Below are 25,865 nucleotides of genomic sequence, written 5' to 3'. Positions count from 1 at the left end.
TACACTTTAATACGTATAAATAATAGCTAGAAAGTTGTAGCTTTAGTGGTTAAGTTTAGAAATGGCACAGGATTAAGTCAAAATCCTCTTTATTCCTAAAACAAAGCAGATTTACAGAGGTGTAAATGTAGACAAAAATTCAGTTAGGTTACAAATTTTTATTAATGTGAAATGTGCTTACATAAAGGCATAAACCATCTAGAATAAGATATTAATATGTGCAATTAATATAATCAAACTGCAAGCAACTTGCTAAGTGTGAGAACTGGCCCCGTGCTAAAACTTTACTCATTTTTAAAAGACAATGCAAATAATTTAAGTACTTTAGTAATGCTTTTGATAGCTCTCTCTCTGTTTGTGTGTTTGTGTGTGTGTGTGTGTGTGTGTGTGTGTGTGTGTGTGTGTGTGTGTGTGTGTGTGTTATTTTCTTGAAACAACAATGTTAAATGCTTTTATATACGACTGAAAAACAAGTTACTGTGTTATTTATTCTTGCCTTTGCCATTTTGCCTGCAATTTATTTAATCCTATTACTGACTATTTACTTGTGTTGAATAACTGACAACAAAAGATTGCATGTTTTCACGGACTTACATTTTACTCCTGCATTCACGGCTCGTTTGCATACAAAACTCACCTTATGCAACTTTGTCACATTGCTGGACACACATTCTGTTTCCTCCATTCACTGGAAGTCACCAGTTTCCCAGTTAAACTGAATGTGATCAGCTGATTTTTGTATTACTGGCTTAAGGATCCATAATGATGAAATTCCTAATGTCAATTTAAGCTAATATTTGCCCTCTGGTGCATGGTCTAAAGTTTTACAAAATCTAATAATATCTGACATTATTTGATAATCAATAGTACACACACACACACACATGTACACACTACACACAACCACACACACACACACAAACACACACAACATCTCAGAGTGAGGCATTTTCTTATATTAAGATCTGCTCCTGGAGGGGATGTTTAAAATCAGGTCAAGTCCCACACCCATATAGACTCTGTCCAATCTCAGCATGCTGTGAGTGCCAATAGCCATGGCACCTCTTCTATACCCTGCATTTGTTTATCAAATTGCATGATAAAAATCTCCCCACTGCTTCATTCTTTCAGACTACAAACCATTTGCATTGTAAATATCACTCCAGAGGAGAGGAGAAGAAGGGAGTGAGGTAATTCAGGCTCCTAAGGGCGAAGACAGACATATATGACAGAGACATTCTTTCCCCAGCAATAAGCTTATCAGTGCAGAGATCACATACCAATCCCTCAAAAACTGTATCTTTTCAAGCCACGAAAAAGGCAGAAAGTTATAAAGAAAAATGTGAATATACAGTTGAAGTCAGAATTATTAGCCCTCCTTTCTGTAGACTATAAAAAAACAAAAAAAAAAAAACATGTATTTTGACCTTAAATGGCTTTCAAAAATTAAAAACTGCTTTAATTCTAGCCGTAATAAAACAAATAAGACTTTCTCTAGAACAAACAATATTATCAGACATACTTTGAAAATTTCCATGCTCTGTTAAACATCATTTACAAACTATTTTAAAAAGAAACAAAAATTCAAAGGGGGAGCTAATAATTCTGACTTCAACTGTTTATGTTTGTTTGTTTGTTTGTTTGTTTGTTTGTATATATGTATGTTTGCTTGTTTGTTTGCTTGTTTGTTTGTTTGCTTGTTTGCTTGTTTGTTTGCTTGCTTTTTCAATGAGCTAGCGTATGTTTATTGTAAATAATTTTCTGAAACTGAAAGATCTGAAGATCTGTTACCTGGAATTCAATGCCATAGTTCTCTCTGCAGAAGTCTCGTAGTTTGGGGTAGACATGTTCTTTCAGAGCATTTCTCTCTGCTTCTGTATCTGTGAAAGTAAAAGCATAAACAAATGTAAATATTCAGAATGGATAATCAGAGGAGTCAAGTTAGTTAGAACTAACAATGAACAATACATTTTTTGCAGTTTTTATTATCTATGTTAATGTTAGTTTATGAAAATAAAGTTAAACTAATGTTTATAAGCATAGATTTGGATTTTAATAATGCATTTATAATTGTTGAACTATGATTATTTTGTATAAGTGATTTTCAATATTAGTTCTTGTTAATAAAGCCATTAACTACTAAAACCCTATTGTAAATTTTTATACATTTTAATGGTCTGCAATTACAAAGAAAGATCAAATATTCTGAGACCAGACCATCAAAGTAGAGTAACAAGAAAGTAAATATAAATGCATAAAACTACAACAGTATATAATTAATATTCATTTATATTACAATTTTTATATTATCAGTTTTCATTTGCATGTAAAATTTAGGGTGTTTACTATGGTCAAGGACAATTTCAAAGTGTCAAAAGATATTCACAGGTTCGTTTTACCTAACTATAACACTAGCACTGAATGGTTATCATGTACAGTACAGTGTAATTTACAGCGGACTGTGCTTCAACCCTACTTTATCGTGTTCTTGTGATACATGTCCCGAATACAATTGTAGTTTTGTTAGTGTGGGCTGAAAGTTGTTCCCTCTCGAATACTTTCCATCTTATGCATGAATGCTTACGAGCAAAACCCGTACAAACATTTACAAGCGTCTCTCTCAGTGACTGTCTTTTGCTCTCTCTATTCAACACTCCATTCTTTCATACGCTGTATTTTCTCAGGGGAAAGCTGCCAGCAAGGCTTGGAAAACAGAGATTCCCCGGCTTACACTGTATAGTCACTTCTGTTCTCTGCTGCTAGCAGAACAAAAACAGGCACCATATCTAAGATCACACAATCTGGGAATATCTAACAGTGCTAGAAATAAGATGAAACTTCTAGGCACTTGTAAAACAAAAATACGGTGACATTAACATTATGCAGTAACATTAACATTATTACAAATATGCATTATGACAATAAATTGACTTAAAAGATTGAAGATTCTGCACATACTGTAAAAAATAAGTTTCACACTTTGGGCTCTATTTTGACGGTCCATAGTCTAAAACCTGACAGGTGGGCAAATCTAAGCTTGTTTTTAATAAAACAAATATAAATATGCATATAATAAATAATACTGCTAAGAATAATAACATTATACAAAAGCAAATTGTTATAAATTGACTGAAAAAGCCCCTTGAGATGAAGAAGGCATGAAAGTATGGTTTTTATATTTATGTAGGCTAGAAATTAATACTTTTTGTAATATTTTAATCCTTTATATGTATATCCTATATATATTCCTAATATATTATATAAATATCCTTATAATATATAATATTATATATATTATCCTTAATATTTTATTTATTTTTTATATGTAAAGTTATTTGCGTATTGCTGTACATCCTGTCTGTATTAAGCAATGTGTAAGCGAGGCGCACAAATAACACGTTCTGCACTGGACTTTAGACTGACTTTGTTCTGGTCTATTGAACAATTTATTATAGTTTCTCAAAATAGCAACCTGCCAGCAATGCACCTCAACACGCCTCCTTTTTAGACCAGAACGCCTATGAGCGCAAATGCATTTGCTAATCCCCATTAAAACATGCTAATCAAAAGGTTAGACAATGCAGATAAGTATGGTGGCTGAGAGAGCTAAACACGCTGCAACTTAAGAAAACAAATGCAAATAGGAAAAAAAAGCAAATTATAAAAACACCTTCACCAGCTTGACAGCATGTGTGTTGCAAATCCTCACAATGCAAATACAAGTAGAAGACACACTACAAACCCACACTACACATTCAATTTAAGAAATGCACTCCTTTGCATATACTTAGCCTAAATCCACTGTGTTAAACATATGCTGATTAAGTTGGTGGTTCATTCTACTGTGTTGACCCCTAACTAATAAAGGGACTAAGCCGAATGAATGAATGAGGTCAAAATAAATGGCAGATAAGAATAAGATGTTAGAAATTTAGCAAGCTTAGTCATTCAAGCAAAAAAAGATAATTTAAATTACTGAATTTTGAAAACAGATGTAGTTTAAAAAAATGTAAATTAAAAAAAAAAAAAAAATATATATATATATATATATATATATATATATATATATATATATATATATATATATATATATATATATATATATATATATATATATATATATATATATATATAGTTATGCTATCATTTATTCACCCCCCATTTGTTCCAAACTGTTTTAGTTTCTTTCTTTAGTTGAACACAAAGATACTTATTGGATGTCTAGTTATTGGATGCCATCGGATAATTGGATAACACTGCAAACTGGTAGACCTTTAAAATGTTTCAAAATGTTTTATATTGAACAGAAAAAAGAGAAACACAAAAAGGTTTGGAATTACTTGATTAGTAAATTATAAGCACATTTTCATCATTTAAATTCATTATCCCTTTAATACAAAAGCAAAATGTATTTTACTAGTGGCCTCAAAAAATCTTCCATGCAGCAGCCGTGTATGTTGTTGAATTTTGCATGATGCCCTTTGTCACAGACAGTCAGGGCACTATGAGACATGAGAACTGACACATTGAGGATACGCAGCCTTACTGTACTCACTACAGTACACGACTGCCAGTAGCAAAGCAAAAAACAAAAATACACTACCAGTGCCCTATTCACAAAACAATCAAAGCTGCAATTACCCACTTTTAGACGTAAAATAGTCTTTAATTTGAGTATGAATAAGATTTGATTCGCCTAGATGACACTCTTATTTCAAAGTCACATATTTAATCAAACATCTCTGACAAAACCAATATGTCTCTTTCCCTTTCCGCTATCTACTTGCCTTTCTTGGTCTACTACTGTTTACTTTACTTGGAATGACAACAAATAGCAACTGATATTGTTTGCCATTTTTACACACGTTTCAACCACTATCTTTCTCCTCTACTTGTCTATATCAGCTGCTATTGTGCAGGCTCTTCAATGATATTGCGCCAGTGAATAGGAAATCTGACTGGAGAGCTCTCTGTGGAAGATGAGGCCAATCATGTGCTCTGAACCCTCTAGATACAGGCAGCCAACACAGCGTGTGTCACAGCTCACTACTGCATCTCTATCTGTGTCGACCTAGTCAAGGCGTTACCAACAGCTTGGGCATCTTTCATGTTTTAAATCTTTCATAACTGTCCATTCAGTTCTTTTTTTATTTTTTTTTTCGGCTGCCCTAAAATATCTAGTCTCAGCCTTTTCCTTTTTCTTGTGCCATTTTTGTTCTTTTCCAGACATTCTCAGTGATAAATAGTGCTGAGAAAGTCTGGAAAAGAACAAACCGCAGCTTTTCTGACCCACTCGTATTTGAACTGTCTAGCTTGATAAATTTTCATTCTCTTTCCATGTCTTCCTCTACTATTTCAACCTAAAAACATGCTTTTTACTCCTAACCAAAGTGAAAACATTACTAAACAACCTAAAAGCATGTTTTAATGTGATGATTCACCCAAATCTAAACATTCTGTCATCATTTAGGTTTGATCCCAATTCTGTTTTATACCCATATCTATACCCCATACACCCACCCCTTGTGCCCAAAAGCACATTTAACAAGATTACTCACTCATGAAGTTGTTTTGCACTGCATTTAGAAGAATTCTGTTTCTGTTCAGCTCAAAACCATACAAGCCGTCAAGTTTCCTTAGGTGTTCCTGTTACGACAAGTGAATCATGTTGCATTTTGCTCATATTCATGAATGTAACCCCAAGAAAACAACAATAACATTATACCAGACATGCTTTAAAAAGTTAATGGAACCTTTTCACATTTCCTGGTTTCTCAGCAATGGAAGTCATCGTACTGTCTCTGGGTAAACTTAAAACTGGGTAAATTTGTATTCTCTTTCCATGTCTTTCTCTACCTTTATTTATTCATTCATTTTCTTTTTCGGCTTAGTCCCTTTATTAATCTGGGGTCGCCACAGCGGAATGAACCCACCACTTATCCAGCACATTTTTTTTACGCAGCGGATGACCTTCCAGCCACAACCCATCTCTGGGAAAGTCTTTCTCTACCCTTTCAACCTGAAAGCATGCGTTTTACTCCTAACCAAACATTACTAAAGAATCTAAAGGCATGCTTTAATAGAATGGTTCACTCAAATCTAAACATTCTGTCATTATTTAGGTTTGATCCCAATTCTATTATACATCCTTTCCATACCCTTACACCGACCCCTTGTGCCCACAAGCACATTTTATAAGATCACTCACTCATGAAATTGTTTTGCACTGCATTTTGGAAGAATGCTGTTCGTTTTCAGCTCAAAAGCATAAAGGCCTAATGCAAACCAATCCAAGTTTCCTCAGGTGTCCCTTTTATGACCAGTGAATCACGTTGCATGTTGGTCATATCCATGAATGTAACCCCAAGGAACAGCATTAACGACATACCAGGCATGCTTTAAAAAGTTAATGAAACCTTTTCTCATTTCCAGGTTTCTCAACAACGGAAGTCATCATACTGTAGTTGGGTAAACTTAAAACTGGGTAAATTGAGTGCTGTGAATTGGAGAGTACAACAAAATATTTAATTTATGATCTTATTTGCTAAAATAATAAACCAAAAACTGTCTCGCCCATAGATGCTGCATTAAAAACCCCTTGCATAAGCGCTAATGCATTTTTTATTTTGATGCAAAGATAATATAATACATACATATGTAAATATAAATAAATGTGCATATATTTTTAAAACAAATCTAAATATTACAAACTTTATAGGATTTAAGTTGCTGATGACGCCTCATGACAGTCTTGTGAAAAGGGTCCACTCACTGCCACCAGTGAAATTTCTGACAGCCTGGCATACAGTATGCTGACAAGTCATCAGGTTATGTTATGGGAATGTTATAAATGTAATATATCAGATGCTTTTTTTTAGTGAGAATCCTTTCTCGCTTTTGCAGCCATGTTGCTGCTGTAGCAGGTGTATTCAGACAAATTTCTTATACTCTTTCCTTTGTTGTGTGGTCCTGAAAAATCTTTGTTTGAAGGGCTGTAATGCACTTACCCCTACACCTCCAACAAAGGCTCGGACTACCTTACTTTTTTACTTGAATGTGGACTGAGGGCTAGTGGTAACTGAAGGCTAGGGGTAAGTGGAAGGTACACTACACTACAAAAAAGGCTTTTCTTTTTGTCTTGTTTCTAGTTCAAATATGGTAATAATAATATAAAGTAATAATAATAATAAGTGATAATAATAATAAGTAATTTCTAGACAAGCAAAAATGTCTTGTTTTAAGAAATAGTCTATTAAAATTAAGTGTTTTTTTTTCTTAAAACAAGCAAAATAATCTACTATGGGTAAAGCAAAATAATTTTACTGTCAAATCAAAAAACAAGATTATTTTGCTTAACCTATTGGCAGATTATTTTGCTCAAAATATTATTTTGTGTTTAACAGAAAAGGGAAGCTTATATAAAGGTTTGAAACCACTTGAGGGGTAACATGGTGAGTAATTTTTCAGTTTTAGGTGAACTATGTCTTATTTAGTTGCCTGGTATTGCCTGGTTTATCCAAGATTCACAGTTATCATTTCCAACAAAGAAGTCACTTTCAACATGACAAATTCATGTTACTAATTTTAGCTTTAAATCTTTGTTCCTCAAATGAAATTTACACATGGAATTGTTTGTAATACTATTCAAATGACTTGAAAAAAAAGAAAGAAAATAAAAGTAAAGGTAACCGTTTATTTTGATGGTCCTTTTAAGTATTAGTAGACTTTCTGCTTAATACCTGTTGACACTGCTCCTTCAACAGACATTTAACTGACTATAAGAAATTTTGGAAGTACATGTCAACTTAAACTAACCTTAACCCTAACTCTAACCTAAGAGTCTACTTACAATTTAATGAGAATTAGTTGGCATGTAGATGCAATGTAACTTAAATTCCTAACCCTAACTCAAATTCAATAAACACACTATCAATATAACTTCTGTACTTTTTTATCAACATAAATGAAACAGTATGCAGGGATAAATTTGCAGTGTCACTGAAAAGGTTTTTTTTAAAAGGATTTTTGTGATCTTAAAACATTATATTCAGGATATTTTCCTCACATACAACAAATCATCCTCAGAACAAAAGAAAACCTTTAGATTACATTAGTGTCAAGTTAGTAGACAAGAGACATATATACTGGCAAAACATGAGGAAAAAGCACCTTGTGAGTAGATATTTCACATAGTCATAAATGAATTAACATGCATGCCAGGGAGCACTTTAGCATTTCCATTACAGATTGAAGCTTTCAAAATACATCCATCAGGAAATTGTGTCAGAGTGTAAGGTTTTAAATATGGTTAAAAAATAAATGATAAAGGAAGAGAGACTATAGAACCACCAAAATAACCACCAGCTACAGTGAGTGCGCTGCTGTACTGGCCTCCACATTTACATATGTCATTTTTGAAATGCCTGACATGACTGACAATGATGACGAAAGAGAAAGAAGATGAATAAAAGAGGAGAAAAAACTAGTAAGCTCATGTCTTTGGGTGGGGGAAGGTTGGGTGTAGTGCCGATAAAGCATTATTGAAGCAGACTGAATTGAATAGAAGGCAAAGGAAAGCCAAGAAAGGGTGTCGGAAATAAAAGACTTGAAAAAAGATTTAGAATTTTTTTATGATAAAGCCTTGTAGCCCCAATTAAAGCACAGAAAGACTGGCATTAAACATCTTACATGTATAGACGAATGGAAGTACTAAGTCTCCAATCATTTGCAGTTCACATTTAAAGACTTTAAGAGGCCCTTTTCACACTTTCACATAAAATACAATATACAGTAGTTTCTAAATAAGTTATATGCAAGATTTTGATCATTAAAATGTATTATGCTAATTTTTGATTTCTAAAAACACCTGCATTTAATTCTATTTTGCTGCTCTCCACATACAGTTTTTCTGTATTGCTAAAAAAAGATACTTTAATCAAAAAGGAGTAACAACCATTGTTATATTTATGATCAATCAGGCCCTGCCTTTTTTTGTGCTGAATATTTAAGACTATTATGATTTTAAATTAAAGAGCCCCTATTATGTTTTTTTGTAAATGAGCTTCCATGCAGTGTGTAATGAAGTGAATAAGTAAATGAAAACATCCAGCTGAGATTTAAATCTGAAAGTGCACCTTGTTTAAAATTATTGCATTTTTAGCAGAGTAGTTGACTCAGAGTCGAATAAATGAATGAATGAGTTTGGTTCGGATCTTTCAATTGATAGCATCGACGTCAATACATCACCAAATATGTACGTCAAGAATTGGCCAAAACGTGCACTATCCCTCCACACACAAGCGGAGGCACGGGGAATCATGGGACTGATAATGACGTGAAGATGACGATCAGTGACAGGTGGAGATTCGACTGCATGGAATAAAGGGTTAAAATTAATTTTCACAACAATACTACAGTATAGTCAACCGTGTGCTGTATTTGTTCCTGTTGTTTTTCTGATGATTGATTCAATAACCTACGCTGCAACACGGGATTTGTTTGCTATTGCCATACTATGATGGGCATTTCTTTTTGTCACATGCTGAATGCAGTCGACCAATCGCAACAGACTGGGTCATTGGTCTAATCAGCGCAGATTAGCTGCGCACTAAGGAGAAGTTTTTTAAAAACAAATGAATCACTGAATGATTCATATGGTAGTCAATGGGATAATTAGGTAAAAAATAAATGCATATTATGTGACAATAAAAGTGTTTTTGACCTTGCACGCTTATCGGCCTGTTGTTGGAGATCCCCAAAACCAAAATCTGACCTTTTTTAATGCAAAATAGGGACTCTTTAAAAGATTTAGTTCTCAAAACATAACTTTATATTCCCTTTCCTTTTTTATAAATTGTGACAGTTATTAATATAATTAATTAACAGTAACAGCTGGAATTGATTTCTAAAAGTAATTAATTATCTTAACATGGCAGTGATTTGACTAAATAAAAAAATATAATAAATAAATAAAACATATGAATAAAATGTGGGCACAAATTTATTTTTAGTTAATTATTTGTCCACGTTAAGTGCTACATAAACCTGAAAGAAAACATAATCAACACATATTTTTTAACAGGTGGAATCAGACATTGACTTGAAACTGATTTTCCCTTATTATTTATTTCCGTTGAACATTTTCAGAAAAGCACATCCTAAGCCCTACTCACACTGTAAGATTTCAGCCACGATATTGTCATCCGAGACAAATTTGGCAAATGCAAAAAGATTCCTAAAATCCTTGGCTAAAATTGGTGATCTTTGATCGCTGGTATGACATGTTCACTGGCAGCCACTTACTGCCTGTTGTGATCAGATTTTTCCTCCGATGAAGTTCTGGCAGTGTCAGAAGATTAGAGAAACTTTCCTGCAGTGTAAAAACAGCTGCAACGAGCATCAATCCAAGAACCAATAGGAGCACCGAATCTGATGACGCAATACATGTGACAATTCAAATGACCGGGGGAAAATGTCAAAACATTTTTTGTCTTCCTGGTTTTATTATTAAGAAACACTGAGTGCAAAATTGCCACTAAAGATTGTTTACATTTGCTGTGAGGAATTATTTCAGAATGCAAGATAGTGAAAGTGTCTCTGGCATTTACTTTCGTTTTTGGTGAATCTTCAGTCAGTCTGAATTTATGACAGCTGAGATTGTACAGTGTGACATGGGAGCCATGTTCGTGCAGTCTAACATGCCACAATCGTTCAGGATTATAAAAAAAATGCTTTAAAAAACACACAGTTTGAGCCGGCCTTAAGAGGTGTTCAGTTAACAACACTGTCACTAACTGGATCTCATAAGCATATTCGGTGTAAACTGTAGCTACAATACATACTTGTATTGCACACAATGTATGATCTTGCTGAAATTCATGTCACACCACATTATCCTCAATGACATTTTAAGCTTCATACAGTCACTTGTGTTCTAAAGATTATTATGAATATTGGCGTTTTGCAGTCTCAATCTGTAAGCATGAACTGCACTCTCAATGCTCTATCCAATGATCGTGTATATAATTTGGGGTAAAGCCTTTGTGCAGTCCCTCCCATGAGACTATCACATGTGTCTCCAGCAGCACGAGCTCTGAATGGACGGTCACATATAGATGAGCTGAGTATTGATACAGCTGTCTGATGCTAAAGCACAAGACTCAGAGGGATTAGGTGAGGTAGCAAGATGGAGGACGATGGAACGAGAATCGCTCCCTATTAAAGGCACCTGACCGCACATGCTTAACGAATGAGTGAAATCCCATCTGTGACTAAAACACATTCCTGGTGGCAATCCATTAGCTACATGGCATTACTAAACTAATTACCAAATGCTCAAAGGCCAAAAAAAAAATCGGAATATTCAAAGCATGTAATTATCCATCATTATTGTAAGCCATTTGAGTGTTTTTCAACCACAATGCTTATGAAGTAATGCTGCATTAAAGGTGAAGAGTGTTAATCTTTTCCATTTTACAATTATATCAAAGTTTAATATGCCAAAATGACTGTAAATAAGCTACTCAAGTGTTGATACTCTTGAAAAGCATTATTGAAAGTGTTTAATGATTATTTTTTTTCTGACAATCTCAAATACTAGAGAAATACTAACTCAACCAAAAAATTCTACTGTATAAATTATTGCCACAAAAAAAAAAAAAAAAAAAAAAAAAAACATTATTATGGTTTTAACCCTTGTGCATTGTTAAAATTGACTACTATTTTGTTATGTTCATGACTGTTTTCGGCCCAATTACTTCCATTATAGTTGCATCATTTTTATTGTGAAGCCTGACACTATATTATTATGCATTCTTTATCTTGCAACCTTACCTAATCTCTCAGATTCTTGTGTTTTAGCATCAGACAGCTGTATCAATACTCAGCTCATCTACAGTATATGTGACCGTCCATTCAGAGCTTATGCTGCTGGAGACACATGTGAAAGTCCCATGGGAGGGACTGCACAAAGGCTTTACATCATATTAACAATCATTGGACAGAGCATTGAGAGTGCAAATGATGCCAATATATTCAATAATATATAACAAAAACATAACCTTCTGAATGTATGATTATATGATGTCATGGCTTTACACTCAAAAATCTGTCATAATAAGATCCTTCATTCATTCAATCATTCATTTTCTTTTCGGCTTAGTCCCTTAATTAATCTGGGGTCACAACAGTGGAATGAACCGTCATCTTATCCAGCATATGTTTTACGCAGCGGATGCCCTTCCAGCTGCAACCCATCACTCAGAAACATCCATACACACTCATTCACACACATACACTACAGACAATTTATCTTACTCAATTCATCTACACCACATGTCTTTAGACTTGGGGAAACCGGATCACCCAGAGAAAACCAGCACGAACATGGTGAGAACATACAAACTCCACACAGAAATGCCAAATGACCCAGCCGAGACTCGAACCAGCGACCTTCTTGCTGTGAGGCAAACGTGCTATCCACTGCACAACCATCATAATAATATTTATCACCAAAAATCATTCTATTTGCTGAAACACATAGAAAGTTGTGGCTAAATTAAGCCCCGAACACTCCGAAGTGGTTTAAAATATCCCCAAGAGTACACAAGGATTAAAATTTGAACAGAATTCTATAACTACTAGAATAGACATAGCGGTCATTTTGACTGTTCATTTAATGCCTCATTCACACAAGTAGCGACTTTGTAGCTGCCTGTTGCTATGGGTGGCGATCTGCATCCAATGCAGGGATGTGTAGGTACTGTATATAGAGCACGAATACAACAGGCCTCTGAGTGAGCTGAGAAATGATCATGTGAGCTCTACTGGTGCTCCTATTGGCTGCCGTTCAAGAAAGTCGCTCTTCATTTGCATAAAGCTGAAGGATTCTAAACTGTCACGTCGCTCAACACGCCAACCTGGTTGCCAACAGTTGCTTGCATTGACGGAAGTCACCCGAAGTCACTCGCTCCCCATTGAAATGAATGGTTCATTGAATTGAAATGAAATCTTGTTGCTTTGCTGCTGTGAGTCGTTTGTGAATGAGGCTTAAGACTATAGCGAATAATGTTTTTGTCATGTCATATTTACATTCAAGCGTCTATGAATTAAGCTTTGAATGTGTCATCATAATGTCATCAAGTCATTACTTGGCCCTCAAGGAATCTGTGCACATAGAATTCCACAGATTTTTAGCCCATCATTGATTCTGTTTATTTAATTGTGTAAATGTGTGTTAATTTATATTTATTACATTTTAAAATCAATTTCAATAATATTATTGATATAAAAATGTTTATATGGTTTATATACAATACAGTTCGTAAAGTAATATCTTCTATCATTTAATAGATATATTATTTGAGAGACTTGCTTTGTTGACCAAATAAAGTTGATCTAATTGCATTTGCATTGTAAACATTAAAGTTGAAAATGTATTTTTTTATTTCATATATTAATATTTTTGTTATGAAACTCCCTAAATCATTTCACATAAATACACAAATTTTTAACAAAATTCTGTGCAAAAATAGTGAAAAATGTGCGTAGATTCTGTTTGGCCCTAGTCATTACCCTTAAAAACAATCTATAATTGCGTTTGAGTTACTAGACTGACCATGAAGGTGCGTACTTTGACTAGCAAGTGGAAGAGCAAATTTATTTTTTACAGTAGTTGAAAATGATGTTTTTGAAAGGTTAAAAGACATGCCTGAAGTAAAGTTATGTTTTCATAACTTTAAGAAAGATTGCAAAGATTTTTTGTTGTTGTTGGTAGAAAATTGCTAGGCAACTGAGCCATGAATATTCAAAGGCACATAAAAGTTAGCAGATGAATGCATGCGGTCAATTTGACCTTTATAGCCATTCAAAATAGAAATACTCAGAACTCTTTTGTGTTTTGTAATTTTAATTAAAATAACAATGCTAGAATGACATATACATACATTTAGATAAAGTCAGGGTACTATAGTATATATGAGTTTATGTGAACAAAGCTTGAAAATGGTTAAAATGATTGCCTTTGTAGTTCTAATGTGCAAGTAGCATTGCCATGTTACACAGGCTGATCAGCATGATCGTCTAAGAGGTTTTATAGATTCAACTGATATCAGTAAGTGTTAGAGAGAGGTCAACACAGGGTTTAACTCCTCAGGATAAACAATATTAGATCAACACAGGGCATCGCTTCTGTTGTCTTCACACGTTTTCTTCATTTTCAGAACTGCTATAAATTTTACGTGTCTAAATAAATATGAGTTTTATACATACAGTATGTTATTACTGACAACATGAGAATGCAAATTTGTGGTGTAATACCCAAAAGCATTTTAACAAAATAAAGTTGCAAGCTCCAGTTCAGCGATTCTGTATTTCCTGAATGTATAGTAGCAGACATTTTCTGCCATCTTTGCACACTTGAGTGTTTTGAAACCTGAGGTCAGAAGAATATGCCTAATAACAATTCGCCGAATTAAACTACACTATAAAAGTATGTACTTTTATTTACTGTTTGTACTGTTTTTTTTTTTTTTTTTTTTTTTTTTGAAGAAGAAGAAGAAGAAGAAAAGAAGAAAAAGAAAGTCATGCTTTTGTGTAGCAGAAGAGTGGGCAAGCTTTGGGGCATATTGTTCTTCTAATAATTGTTGCTTAGTTACTTGAATTCTCTCAATAAATTGCCCAGTCAATCATCTTGTCACAGTTAAAATCATCCACATCCACAATTTCTTACTATACTGGAGATGAAGTTACATGTTAATCTGCCATTTGTGGGTCTTTCATGTGTTTGCATAATCAAATGTTTATAATGTTCTTGCAGGGAAACCATAACTTGGATACAATTAAATTTAATAATAATAATAATCAATAGGGTTGGGTGATTAATCGAAAAGTAATCAAAATTCAGACATTCAGAACCTATAATTGATCTAATTTTTCCAAGATTTTTAAAATTAATTTCCCTACTGTGTCTGGAGTCACGTGACCCGGCTTTGTCAAGACTGAATTACACTTATAATATTATGATTTATACTTTTTATATTATTATGATAATATACTTCTGCCAAGGGACACGTGCAGTCCAGCGCAGCGCATGTACCTCTAAAAAAATTTACTTACACGTCACAATGATGCTTAGAGCAAGCTTTGTGATTGCTCGGTTTGGTAGCGGTGACAATGTTGGGCGGTTCAGGCAATGTGTGTTTTAATTTAAGTTGTTTGACATTGATGTTAAATAAATAATTATAGATAGCAGATAGTGTGTTTATTTAAACTATTTTAAAATCAAGTAGTCCACCCTACATTCAAAAAATCTTTCACTTGCAATATGTGAGCACATTTACTATACCAACTTGTCAGTGAACTATGAGGGCAAAAAAAAAAAAATGTTAATCTAAATTTTGAATTTAAGCCAAATCGCCCAGCCCTAATAATCAATCAAATCCCTTAAATTCAACCTCTCCACTTAACCATCAGTTTCACACGTTCACCATGATTGTAGTTTAGTAAAAGCTGTTAATCATGTTTGTCGTCCTAATCTAGTTCATACTATTGACATTATCTGACAGTATTTTTAACCCACACTCTTTAATTGGCTTATTAACTCCACCTTCTGTGTGATATCACTAACAACACTCTAACAGTTGAACAACATATTGGCCAGGTTAGATAGAATCTATTGTTTGGAAAAATGCTCCCCAGTATTGTTACTTGTATTTTTTCTAGTGGACAGTATTTCTAGTGGCACAGACTTTCCTCAATTTAATCAAATTTTCTAGGTGGATATTCTCAGAGAAACTTTGTTTAACACACTGGCATTAAATGTCCTTAAGGCAGAATAAAACTCTAGTCCCCCATGTTTAGAGGGAGTATATATATATATATATATATATATATATATATATATATATATATATATATATATATATATATATATATATATATATATATATATATATATATACTGTTGAAGTCAGAATTATTGCCCACCCTTTGATTTTTTTTTTAATATTTATCAAATTATTCTTAACAGAGCAAGGAAATTTTTACAGTATGTCTGATAATACGTTTTCTTCTGGAGAAAGAGTTATTTGCTTTAGAATAAAAGCAGTTTTTCATTTTTTTAAAAACATTTTAACGACAAAATTATTTGCCCTTTTAAGCTAATTTTTCTTTCAATAGTCTACAGAAAAAGTAAAATATTATTTACTCTCATCATGGCAAAGATAAAATAAATCAGTTATTAGAAAAGAGTTATTAAAACTATCATGATTAGAAATGTGTTGAAAAAAAAAATCTTCTCTCCGTTAAACAGAAATTGAGGAAAACAATAAACATGGGGCAAATAATTTAAGGGCGCTAATAATTCAGACTTCAGACTTCAACTGTATATATATATATATATATATATATATATATATATATATATATATATATATATATATATATATATATATATATATATATATATATATATATATATATATATATATATATATATATATATATATATATATATATATATATATATATATATATATATATATATATATATACAGAGAGAGAGAGAGAAAGAGAGAGAGGGGGGGGGGGGGGGGGAGGGAGAGGGAGAGACAGAGAGAGAGAGAGAGAGAGAGAACTTTAGACCACTATAAATGTTATCACATTCATTTTCTCAAAGTCTCAATCTCAACATCAGCAAGACTCCAGCAACTGCTGTCCTAACGGCCTCTCAAAGACCCCCTAAATCTAAGAGCTGACTTCTGCAATAGCTCTAACACAAATTGAAATCATTCCTCTTAAGTCAAGGGATGTATAAGAGTGAGACTAGTAAGACAGTCTGACAAAAAAAAGAGTTTTTATGAGTCTGTGTGTGCAAGGCCAACTCCCTTTTTGTAATTCTGCAATGTATGAATTGCTCCCTCTAGTGCTTAAGGGGGAAGAACATTGCACCAAAGCCCAGCTGGCTCGTTCAGCCACTGAAAGTATCATTAATTCTCTACCTCGACATCACCTCTGTGTTGTGCATCTACAGGTCCAGTGCGCCAGATTCCACACTCCAGCTCACACGCTCTCAGCACACACACATCGTCACCTCTGCCTCTAGCTAAAGCATCTTCAAGCATCTGACTTTCCAGGGCTGACTGCTTTTGACCAGGACAAAATCCCTCAAGTCTTTTTTATTGCAGTAAGAGAAGTGGCTTTATACTTACTCGTGATACACAGTAATCCAAAGTCAGACTATGTTGTAGTGAATAAATCAGTTTTCCAACTAATTGTGTATGATAATGCACTGTTGTGTTTAAGAGTCATCCCCATCCACTGAATTAGCTGTATTACTGTCTCTCCACTACACCTAAAGCTGGTGTGTGGTGAGCACACTGGTAGCATTGTTCTATGGCTGCCGTCGCATCATCTAAGTGACTGCTGCACACTGGTGGGGGTGTGAAGAGGACCTTTAAATGTTAAGCTGTATAGAAGTGTCTTGAAAAATATTTTGTAAAATATTATTTACTCTCATCATGGCAAAGATAAAATAAATCCGTTATTAGAAAAGAGTTATTAAAACTATTATGATTAGAAATGTGTTGAAAAAAAACCTTCTCTCCGTTAAACAGAAATTGAGGAAAACAATAAACATGGGGCAAATAATTTAAGGGGGCTAATAATTCAGACTTCAGACTTATACTGTATATATATATATATATATATATATATATATATATATATATATATATATATATATATATATATATATATATATATATATATATACAGAGAGAAAAAGAGAGAGAGAGAGAGAGCTGGTGTGTGGTGAGCACACTGGTACCGTTGTCCTATGGCTGCCGTCGCATCATCTAAGAGACTGCTGCACACTGGTGGGGGTGTGAAGAGGACCCCCCCACCGACCCACATGAATGTGAAGCGCTTTGTGTGTATGGCCATACTTGATAAATGTACTATATGAATACACAATACCTTACTCTACATTACCTAACTTATTCAAAGTAAATACAAAAAGGCTATATAAAAGCCCACACAGTATGTTTAATTTATCTCCTTTGGTTTATCTGCCACAGTGGAATAAACCACCAGTTACTCTGGAAAACATTTTATGCGGCGGATGCCCTTCCAGCTGCAACCCAGCACTGGCAAAAACCCATATACTCTCTCATTCACACACTCACACATACATTGCAGCCAATTTAGATTATTCAATTCACCTGTACCATCTGTCCTTGGACTGTGTTGGAAACTGGAGTGCCTGAAGGAAACCCACACGGACATGTGGCGAACACAATAAATCCACACAGAAATGCCTCGTCAAACCAGCGAAACCCCTGCTATAAACCAACCACTGGCTAATCACTAAGCACTATGCCGCTCGTATTTTTAATTAATAAACTGCTATCTTCGTTCAATGATTGAAAAAACAAACAAACAAACAATCAATCAATCAAGACAAAAATGACTGCAGCTACAGGTGGAATATAACAAGAGTGCCAGTGTTCAATCTGCAATTTAGAGAATTTGTATGGTAGATCCCTCAGCTTGAAAGGTCATCTTTTTATTCAAGACGTCCTTGCATCGATCCAACCCAGTCTAGTATCTTCCCCCTTTTCTCTTCTTCCTGTCTTCTCTGCATTCATTTCTCCATTTTTCTTTCTCCATTTCCGTATCTCCCTCCTAACCCATTTTATACTTTCCCTTGGCTTGTTTACTCCGAGATTAGAATGACTATTTTAAGGTCTCCCTGCAGCCCATATTTAAATCTATGACTGCATATGTGCCGCCTAGTTCCCCTGGCACTCATTAAATCTGAGGTCAATTCTGTGCAGCACTGGGTTTAAGCTTTAAAATATAAAAAAATGAGCAATCAATAGTGGGAATGATGACCTATCAACGATTTCTCAGAATAAGAGTAAGAAATTTTCACTTTTGTTACCATGAGCCATAGCCACGAGCAGGCTGAATACTGAGTGCAACCCCAATTTTCATATTAGAGACTGTATGACTGTAGAGCAGTGCAATATTTTGTGTCACAGTTGTTTGGCCTGTGTTTCTACGGAACGTTAAAACCCATGTTCAGTGCTGAGACAGACGGCTCCACTAACTGCTGTCACTGCTGCTCTTGTCAAAGCACATTGGACAGCGGTCCTGCAGACATTAGCAACGGTCGTATCTCAGAGGATGGCAGTGCATGTTATGAAATGGCTTGATGTGGAACTGCCATTGCCATCTGAATTAATTATTGTAAAATCTGTTTTATTAACACATTGGACGATAAAGCACATCTTGCGCATCTCTCGCGCATTAACAGGTGTCAATATCTGTTGACAGAACGGACTGTTTATGCACAGCTGTTTGTATGATTCTTAGGTTCAGATGATTCTCAAGTTCACATACATTACACACACTTCATGGGCTTTTGCATCAGGTATAGTCATATGTACAGTAGGAATAGCTACCAAGCCAGAGAAATAGATTTTCCCCTCTGGGCATTTTTCTGGTTGCATTCACACTAAGGCTTGGCTATTATTCGAACTTGACTGAAGTTATGACATGAGTTTGTAGAAAAACATGTCATATGTAGAAATTTCACTCAATCATTTGCAACACAGAGATGCAGTTATTTGAGAAGCTACACAAACAGCAGTCATTATCGTAGAATGACTATCTCAATGGCATTATTTAGATTTTATTATTTTTGGTAACACTTTATTTTGATGGTCTGTTTGTTGAATTTAAATTGCATTGCATCATGACAATTAATCCTCATTAGATTATAAAGTAGACTGTTAGGTTGAGGTTAGGATTAGGGTTAGCGTAAGTTGACATGTACTTGCAAAGTTCATTATAGTCAGTTAAAGGTCTTAAAGGAGCAGTATCAGCAGATGTTAAGCACTAATACTAATCTACTAATACTCAAATGGACCATCAAAATAAAGTGTTACCTTGTTTATCTACCCAAATTTGTGGTCAATAAGAGACTAAGCTAAAAGATAGTGAGAGAGTATTTAAATATCCATCTGGAAACACGTGCTGAAGGTTTGCGAGCACCAGCTTTACTGACAAAATGGGCATAAAAAACACATTAGAGTTATTGGCCAGCCCTAATTTACACCTTCCCTAGGCATTCTGAAATTACAAAAAAACAGCCAACAAGCTCTGTATTCAACAACGTCAACAACTGGAGGATGGTGGACTTGAGCAAAACTTTTATTGTTGTTGTTGTTGTTGTATGTCATGGGTAGGCCTACACAGAATCTGTGTGTGCAAAAATCCACAGATTTACTCAGATTTTTAGCCCATCATTGAGTGAATGTATTATTGTGTAAATGTGTGTAAATTTGTATTTATTCATTTTTTATTAAAGTATTTATTTATTAATTTTAGTAATTTTATTGGCTGATATTAAAATAATTCTTTTGATTTATTTACAATATAGTTTGTAAAGTAATATATATTTAGTCTTTTAGTAGATATATTATATGAGAGACTTGCTTTGTTTACCAAATATGTGGTTCTTATTGGATTTGCATTGTAATTAAAAGTTTAAAAGATACCATATGTTAATTAATATATTTTACAAAAAGCACAGATTTTACAAATTCTCAGCAGAAATAGCGAAAAAAATAGAGAGAATCGCAGATTCTGTGTGGCCACAGTCATGGGGTTTATGAAATGGAATGACAGAATCATTTATACAACTTGTAGTACTAAAAATGACAGAGAAAATAAACAAATAAACAAAAACACACATTTCTGTGTAACATTTTTTACCCTGTCAGCATAAACTTGTCCCTGGTATTGTGCTGGGTTAAAGCCTACACTGAATAGGAGATAATTTATTCCCTTCAAAAAGCATTGCTATAACTAAAACGTTTGACTAAAATATTTTAGTTCCTTTATTATAGTACCTCCACTAAAAGTTCTAGAAACTTCAGTATGAAAACATTCCATCATTGTGAATGTGCAATATATTTGATCCGAATACCCAACCTCACCAAACTTTCAAAATATTCTAGAGAACTGTTTAAAATGTAAGTTTTCTGTTTCTAAGTAACTCTAAAAGGCCAGGATAAGAAAAGGACATTTAAGGAACCTTTAAAACCTTGAATATTTGCTATGTATGAAAAAGCTACTACATGCTCTTACCGTCAGGGTTGGCACAGATAAAGACCCGGACACTCCGGCCCGTGGGGACATGGAATGGTGGGAGGGCAAGGACGTTGCCACTGATGGCTGCTCTGCGCAGTGCAGATTCACGGGGACAGGGCTGCCTGCTGCCCGCTCCGGATGGCCACATGGGTGGCGACTTCCACCGTGGCTACAGAGAAAATTCAAAATATTTAGGACATTTCACGGATGCTTTTCAAAAGGATGGATCTGTGTATGTATGTACACACACACAGACACACACACACACAATTTGGTAGAATCTCTTTAGGACTAAAACCAGAAAAATCACTTTCAAAACAAGCTGAATTATTTAAGGCATTGTGGCCAATCCATGGGACAAACAGGAACGATTGCCAAATCAGTGTGGAAAAATCTTTAAACTTAAAAAAAAAAATACATATCACATTTAAAAAAAATACATTTCCCTGAACAATGACACACTTTAACATACCCTGATAAACAATGACTGAGAACTATTTAAAAGAAGCTTCCATTTACTTTCATGTAACACGGTTTACTGTTTATAAATCTATGGTACAAAATGTACAGTACTAAACTATTCCCTAAGGCCAGACGGAATCTGCGGCTTTTTTTTTTGCTATTTCTGCGGAGAATTTTTGTAAAAGTCAACAGATTTCTGCGGAATTATTTTTGGAGAATCAGAACTAAAACCTTAATATATAAAATAAAAAATTATATCTTTTTAACTTTAATTTAATGCTTAAAATGCAAATCCAATTAGATTTACCAAATAAAGCAAGTTTGTCATATATCTTGTAAAAGACAGAAAATATTACTCTACAAACTGCATTGTACATAAATCAGATAAATATTTTCACATTAGTCAATAATATTACTAAAATTAAAAAAAAAAAAAACTGAATAAATATAGATTTACACACATTTACTCATGTAAATGAACAGAATTAATGAGGGGCTAAAAATCTGCGGAAATCTGCGGAAAATCTGCGCGCAGATTCCGGGTGGGCCTATGGCCATATAAATGAGTTATTTTGCAAAACATTCACTCTTAAAAGATTTTTCACTTGAATGAATGACAGATTACATTTGCACTGCCAAGTGTTTGGGATAAACAAACATAAATTAACTGAGGTGGATCTGAAATGTCACAGTTTATACAACAGCTTACATACATTGATTCAGCTGCTACTAAATGAAATAATTATGTTAATAATAATAATAATTGAACGGAATTGTTAAACACTTGAAATATTTACATTTAAGAAGAAAGTAAATACCCATAAACTGTTTGATACATGAAGGCCAAGTTTTCAATTACAGTTCTATTTACATAGCAAAAAAAGAGTCTTGGAAAAATAAAGGGTCTTATATTGGTGTAGTTATTATTGTGATAAATCACAGGATAATTGTTTACACATAACCACATTCAGCACCACATTGATGATTTACCACTTTATCATTATCAGTGTAAAAAGTGAACAATTAACACGTTACTGTATATAGGCTAAGCCGTTTTAGTGAATCAAAAAGCCTACAGCACAACAGTGCACAGTGTAGAACGTTTTCCCCCAATGATCCGGCCAATCAGAAGGGTCCATTCCGCTCGCGTCTCACGAATGAGCGCAGCATTTTTAATGATAGAAATCCCCCCCAAAGGTTAGAAGGCACGTGAGACTTAATGCATCAGGTGGCTTTATGTATTTAAAGTCACGCATCAATAGCCTCCCATTAGTATAAAAGAGTCTTTGTACAAGTGTGAATGAATGAATATATGCATGCATCTATGAATGAATAAAATGCTATCTTTTGTAATAAAGGCCAACCTTTAGCATACTGTAGATTATATAGAATTAACTATTTTATTAAATGTCATTTATGGTTTTTGTACGAATTAAATTTTGGTTGCCTATTTTAAAATCGAAATGAAACATGATGAGAATAGTAAAGGCAATTTTAATATTATTTATTTATTTATTTATTTATTTATTTATTTATTTATTTATTTATTTATTTATTTATATTAAAAAGATTTGCAAGTGAATTTGCTAAGGAACCGCACTCGTTAAAAAGAATCAGCATGGCAACCAGAATCGACTCCCGTCTCTAGTTGTAAATTACTTACTGCTTGCTTGAGCATGCCTGAAATTACCAGAACCCAATAAAGTGCGCGCAATATTGATTTCTTTGTACCGAAGGCGCACTAGACCATCTCCACTTTTTCACTTTATACCAAATTTCTGCGATAATTATGCATGCATCGCAAAAGCGCGTAAATACAGCCGGTCACGAATTGCATCCCAGCACAAATGCATCCAGCAATCTGTAATTTTCTGTCTCAGCAACATCGAATCTTAATAATTCTTTCTAAGAGTTGAAAGATCGCTTTATCTTAGCCGCGTTTCATGCCTTGGCGAATTGTTCAACACATCTGTAGACAACAAAGTTGCGCGTTCGTCTAACAGTAAAGCCAATTTCAAACAAAATTAACTCAACCGCGCTTTATCACACGCCGAATGCAGGCAGCATGCTTGCACATAAACACGCCTGGAGTGCTTACGTTCATCCTCTTCATCCTGGAGCCGTATCACACAATATCCGAGCAGGTATCCACGGAAATCAGCGGAGACGGCAATACAAACGCCCATTAAAAATCTTTGACCGAAAATCAGTCCCGAGGGACCAGGAGAGTGACGGTCGCTGGCCCAACCCCGGCGGTCCGCATCCTCCTAGTGCAGTGTGTAGTATAAATCTCCGCGGCACAGCGTTTTCTGTCCGCAGTGCACGAGGAAAACACAAGTGAGGTGACAGAGACGAGATCGAGTGAAGGGATTTTCCTCTCATCGCCAGCTGTCTCTTAATGCGCAGCGGCGAGCAGGAGTACGCGAGGAGGAGGAGGAGCGCTCTGAATTCATTATCAATAAATGCTTCTCTTTTGCAGCGCGCTGGAAGTTTAAGTGAATTGAATTAAACATAATTGATTGGACTGCATAGATGCTCGCGCCCGGGGAAATGGTCAAACCTCGCCTATATCCTTGGCAAAGATGGACGCAAAGAATGTTATTGTGTCGGCAAATTTCTAGATATAAAATGCACAGAAATATATATATATATATATATATATATATATATATATATATATATATATATATATATATATATATATATATATATATATATATATATATATATATAGGCTATGTATGTATTGTAAAGAAAGATTGCCGATTGCCTTAGAAGAAAGCAGCTCAAATTAGACCATAATCTTGTTTGTCTACTGACTGGTTTTGGATTAAACCACTTCTCAGCTTGTCAGGAAAACTAGCTTATACCAGTAAAGACTAGCAGTTTATGCAATTTTCTACAGCAGTGCGATCTTGCGAGCTCTGGACTTGGGCATGTTTCAAATGCCACGCAGAGCAAATGATTTATCATGGGGTTAGCCCAGATGTTTGATGTTGACGGCAGCCAGATGTTATAAGAAAGGCTTAAAACTGCAGAGATGCATCACTTGATGACATCAAAGAAAAAAGGTACATAAAGTTATTTGTGACCAAAAAGGGGACAACACGTCCTGCTGTCTGCAAATGAAATATATTATGCAGTTTAATCTATCTATCTATCTATCTATCTATCTATCTATCTATCTATCTATCTATCTATCTATCTATCTATCTATCTATCTATCTATCTATCTATCTATCTATCTATCTATCTATCTATCTATCTATCTATATATTAACAATGGGTAAAAAAGTAAAAATAAAATGTGATTTAAAACAAGGAAAAAGTTTTATAACAAACCCATGCTTATATAGTCATACATTAACATTTACACACATCTGTATTAATGAAATATTATTTAAAGTTAAGTAATTTGCTAATTAGAATAAGGAACTTACTGTTCTTGACGATTGCTGCTGTTTCCCGTCTGGGTCCTGTTGGTACAATGCTCTAATATAAAGAGCCAGAGCCTCTGCATGAGGCACACATAAACACTGCAAAAGAAGAGGTGCTGATTCTGGCAACCAGCAGTGGCTTAACCTTTCTTTCCATCCCTCTTCCGATAAAACTGTAATCCCTCCTAGGCGGAAGGAACTGCCCTCTTCTGCTCCCGGATCAGTTTTGCAGTCTCTCTTGTAATGCCATAGGCCAAGTTTGGGTGGTTAGGGCTGATCACAGAGCAGCATGAAACATTTTAATCTCTCGTAGACCGAGCTGTGTGAAGCAAATGTGGTGGGGTTTTGTTTAAACAGCCCCAGCATGCCACGGGCAATTAGGGAAAGTGAAAAGTGTTGACATGCGCACATATTTTTTATATGAATCCCACTTGAATGATTGCAAAAAATGCTGAACATCTATATGAGGTTTTGTAGTAACAGCACAAGTCTGAACACAAGCACACACATAAACAGCCTTCATTCTGACCATATAATCTGCATCTGGGATAATGTGGATGTATTATTATGCATCATTACTGAAGCATCCATGCGAAAGGAACAGCTCTATAGGGACAATGCAGTCCTTATGAGTTATGGTTATCTAATCAGACTAAATGTTTTTTTTTTTTTTTTGTTCAGAATGCCACAACCAGTACATTAGGACTTTTCGGATTACTAGAACATTTTGAAATAGGTTTTTATTTTGGTTGAGTGTTTGAATACTAACGTCATGCAAATGAAGATGTAATTTGAATATAAAGCATAAGC

At 34.5% G+C, this 25,865-nt stretch overlaps 1 protein-coding gene across 2 annotated transcripts in view; it reads right to left on the bottom strand.

Moving 5' to 3' along the window:
- nwd2 (NACHT and WD repeat domain containing 2) overlaps positions 1-25,182 on the bottom strand; it is a 135,716-nt gene extending 110,534 nt beyond the window's left edge. The window contains exons 1-3 of one of the 2 annotated variants that reach the window (XM_087262021.1): positions 25,059-25,182; positions 21,154-21,325; positions 1,792-1,880 (exon numbers count right to left, since the gene is read on the bottom strand). In XM_087262021.1, the coding sequence (XP_087118147.1) occupies positions 1,792-1,880; positions 21,154-21,304 (240 nt within the window). In that variant the 5' untranslated portion in view covers positions 21,305-21,325; positions 25,059-25,182. Of the gene's footprint in view, positions 1-1,791; positions 1,881-21,153; positions 21,326-23,716; positions 23,982-25,058 lie in introns of those variants that run through there. The other variant, XM_087262020.1, reaches the window with a different exon arrangement.
- Positions 25,183-25,865: the final 683 nt, after the last annotated feature.

The sequence above is a fragment of the Danio rerio genome, chromosome 7 (genome assembly GCF_052040795.2).
Source record: "Danio rerio strain M-AB ecotype USA chromosome 7, GRCz13ab, whole genome shotgun sequence".
NCBI classification, from domain to species: Eukaryota; Metazoa; Chordata; class Actinopteri; order Cypriniformes; family Danionidae; genus Danio; species Danio rerio.
This window is presented reverse-complemented; position numbering and strand designations above follow the sequence as displayed.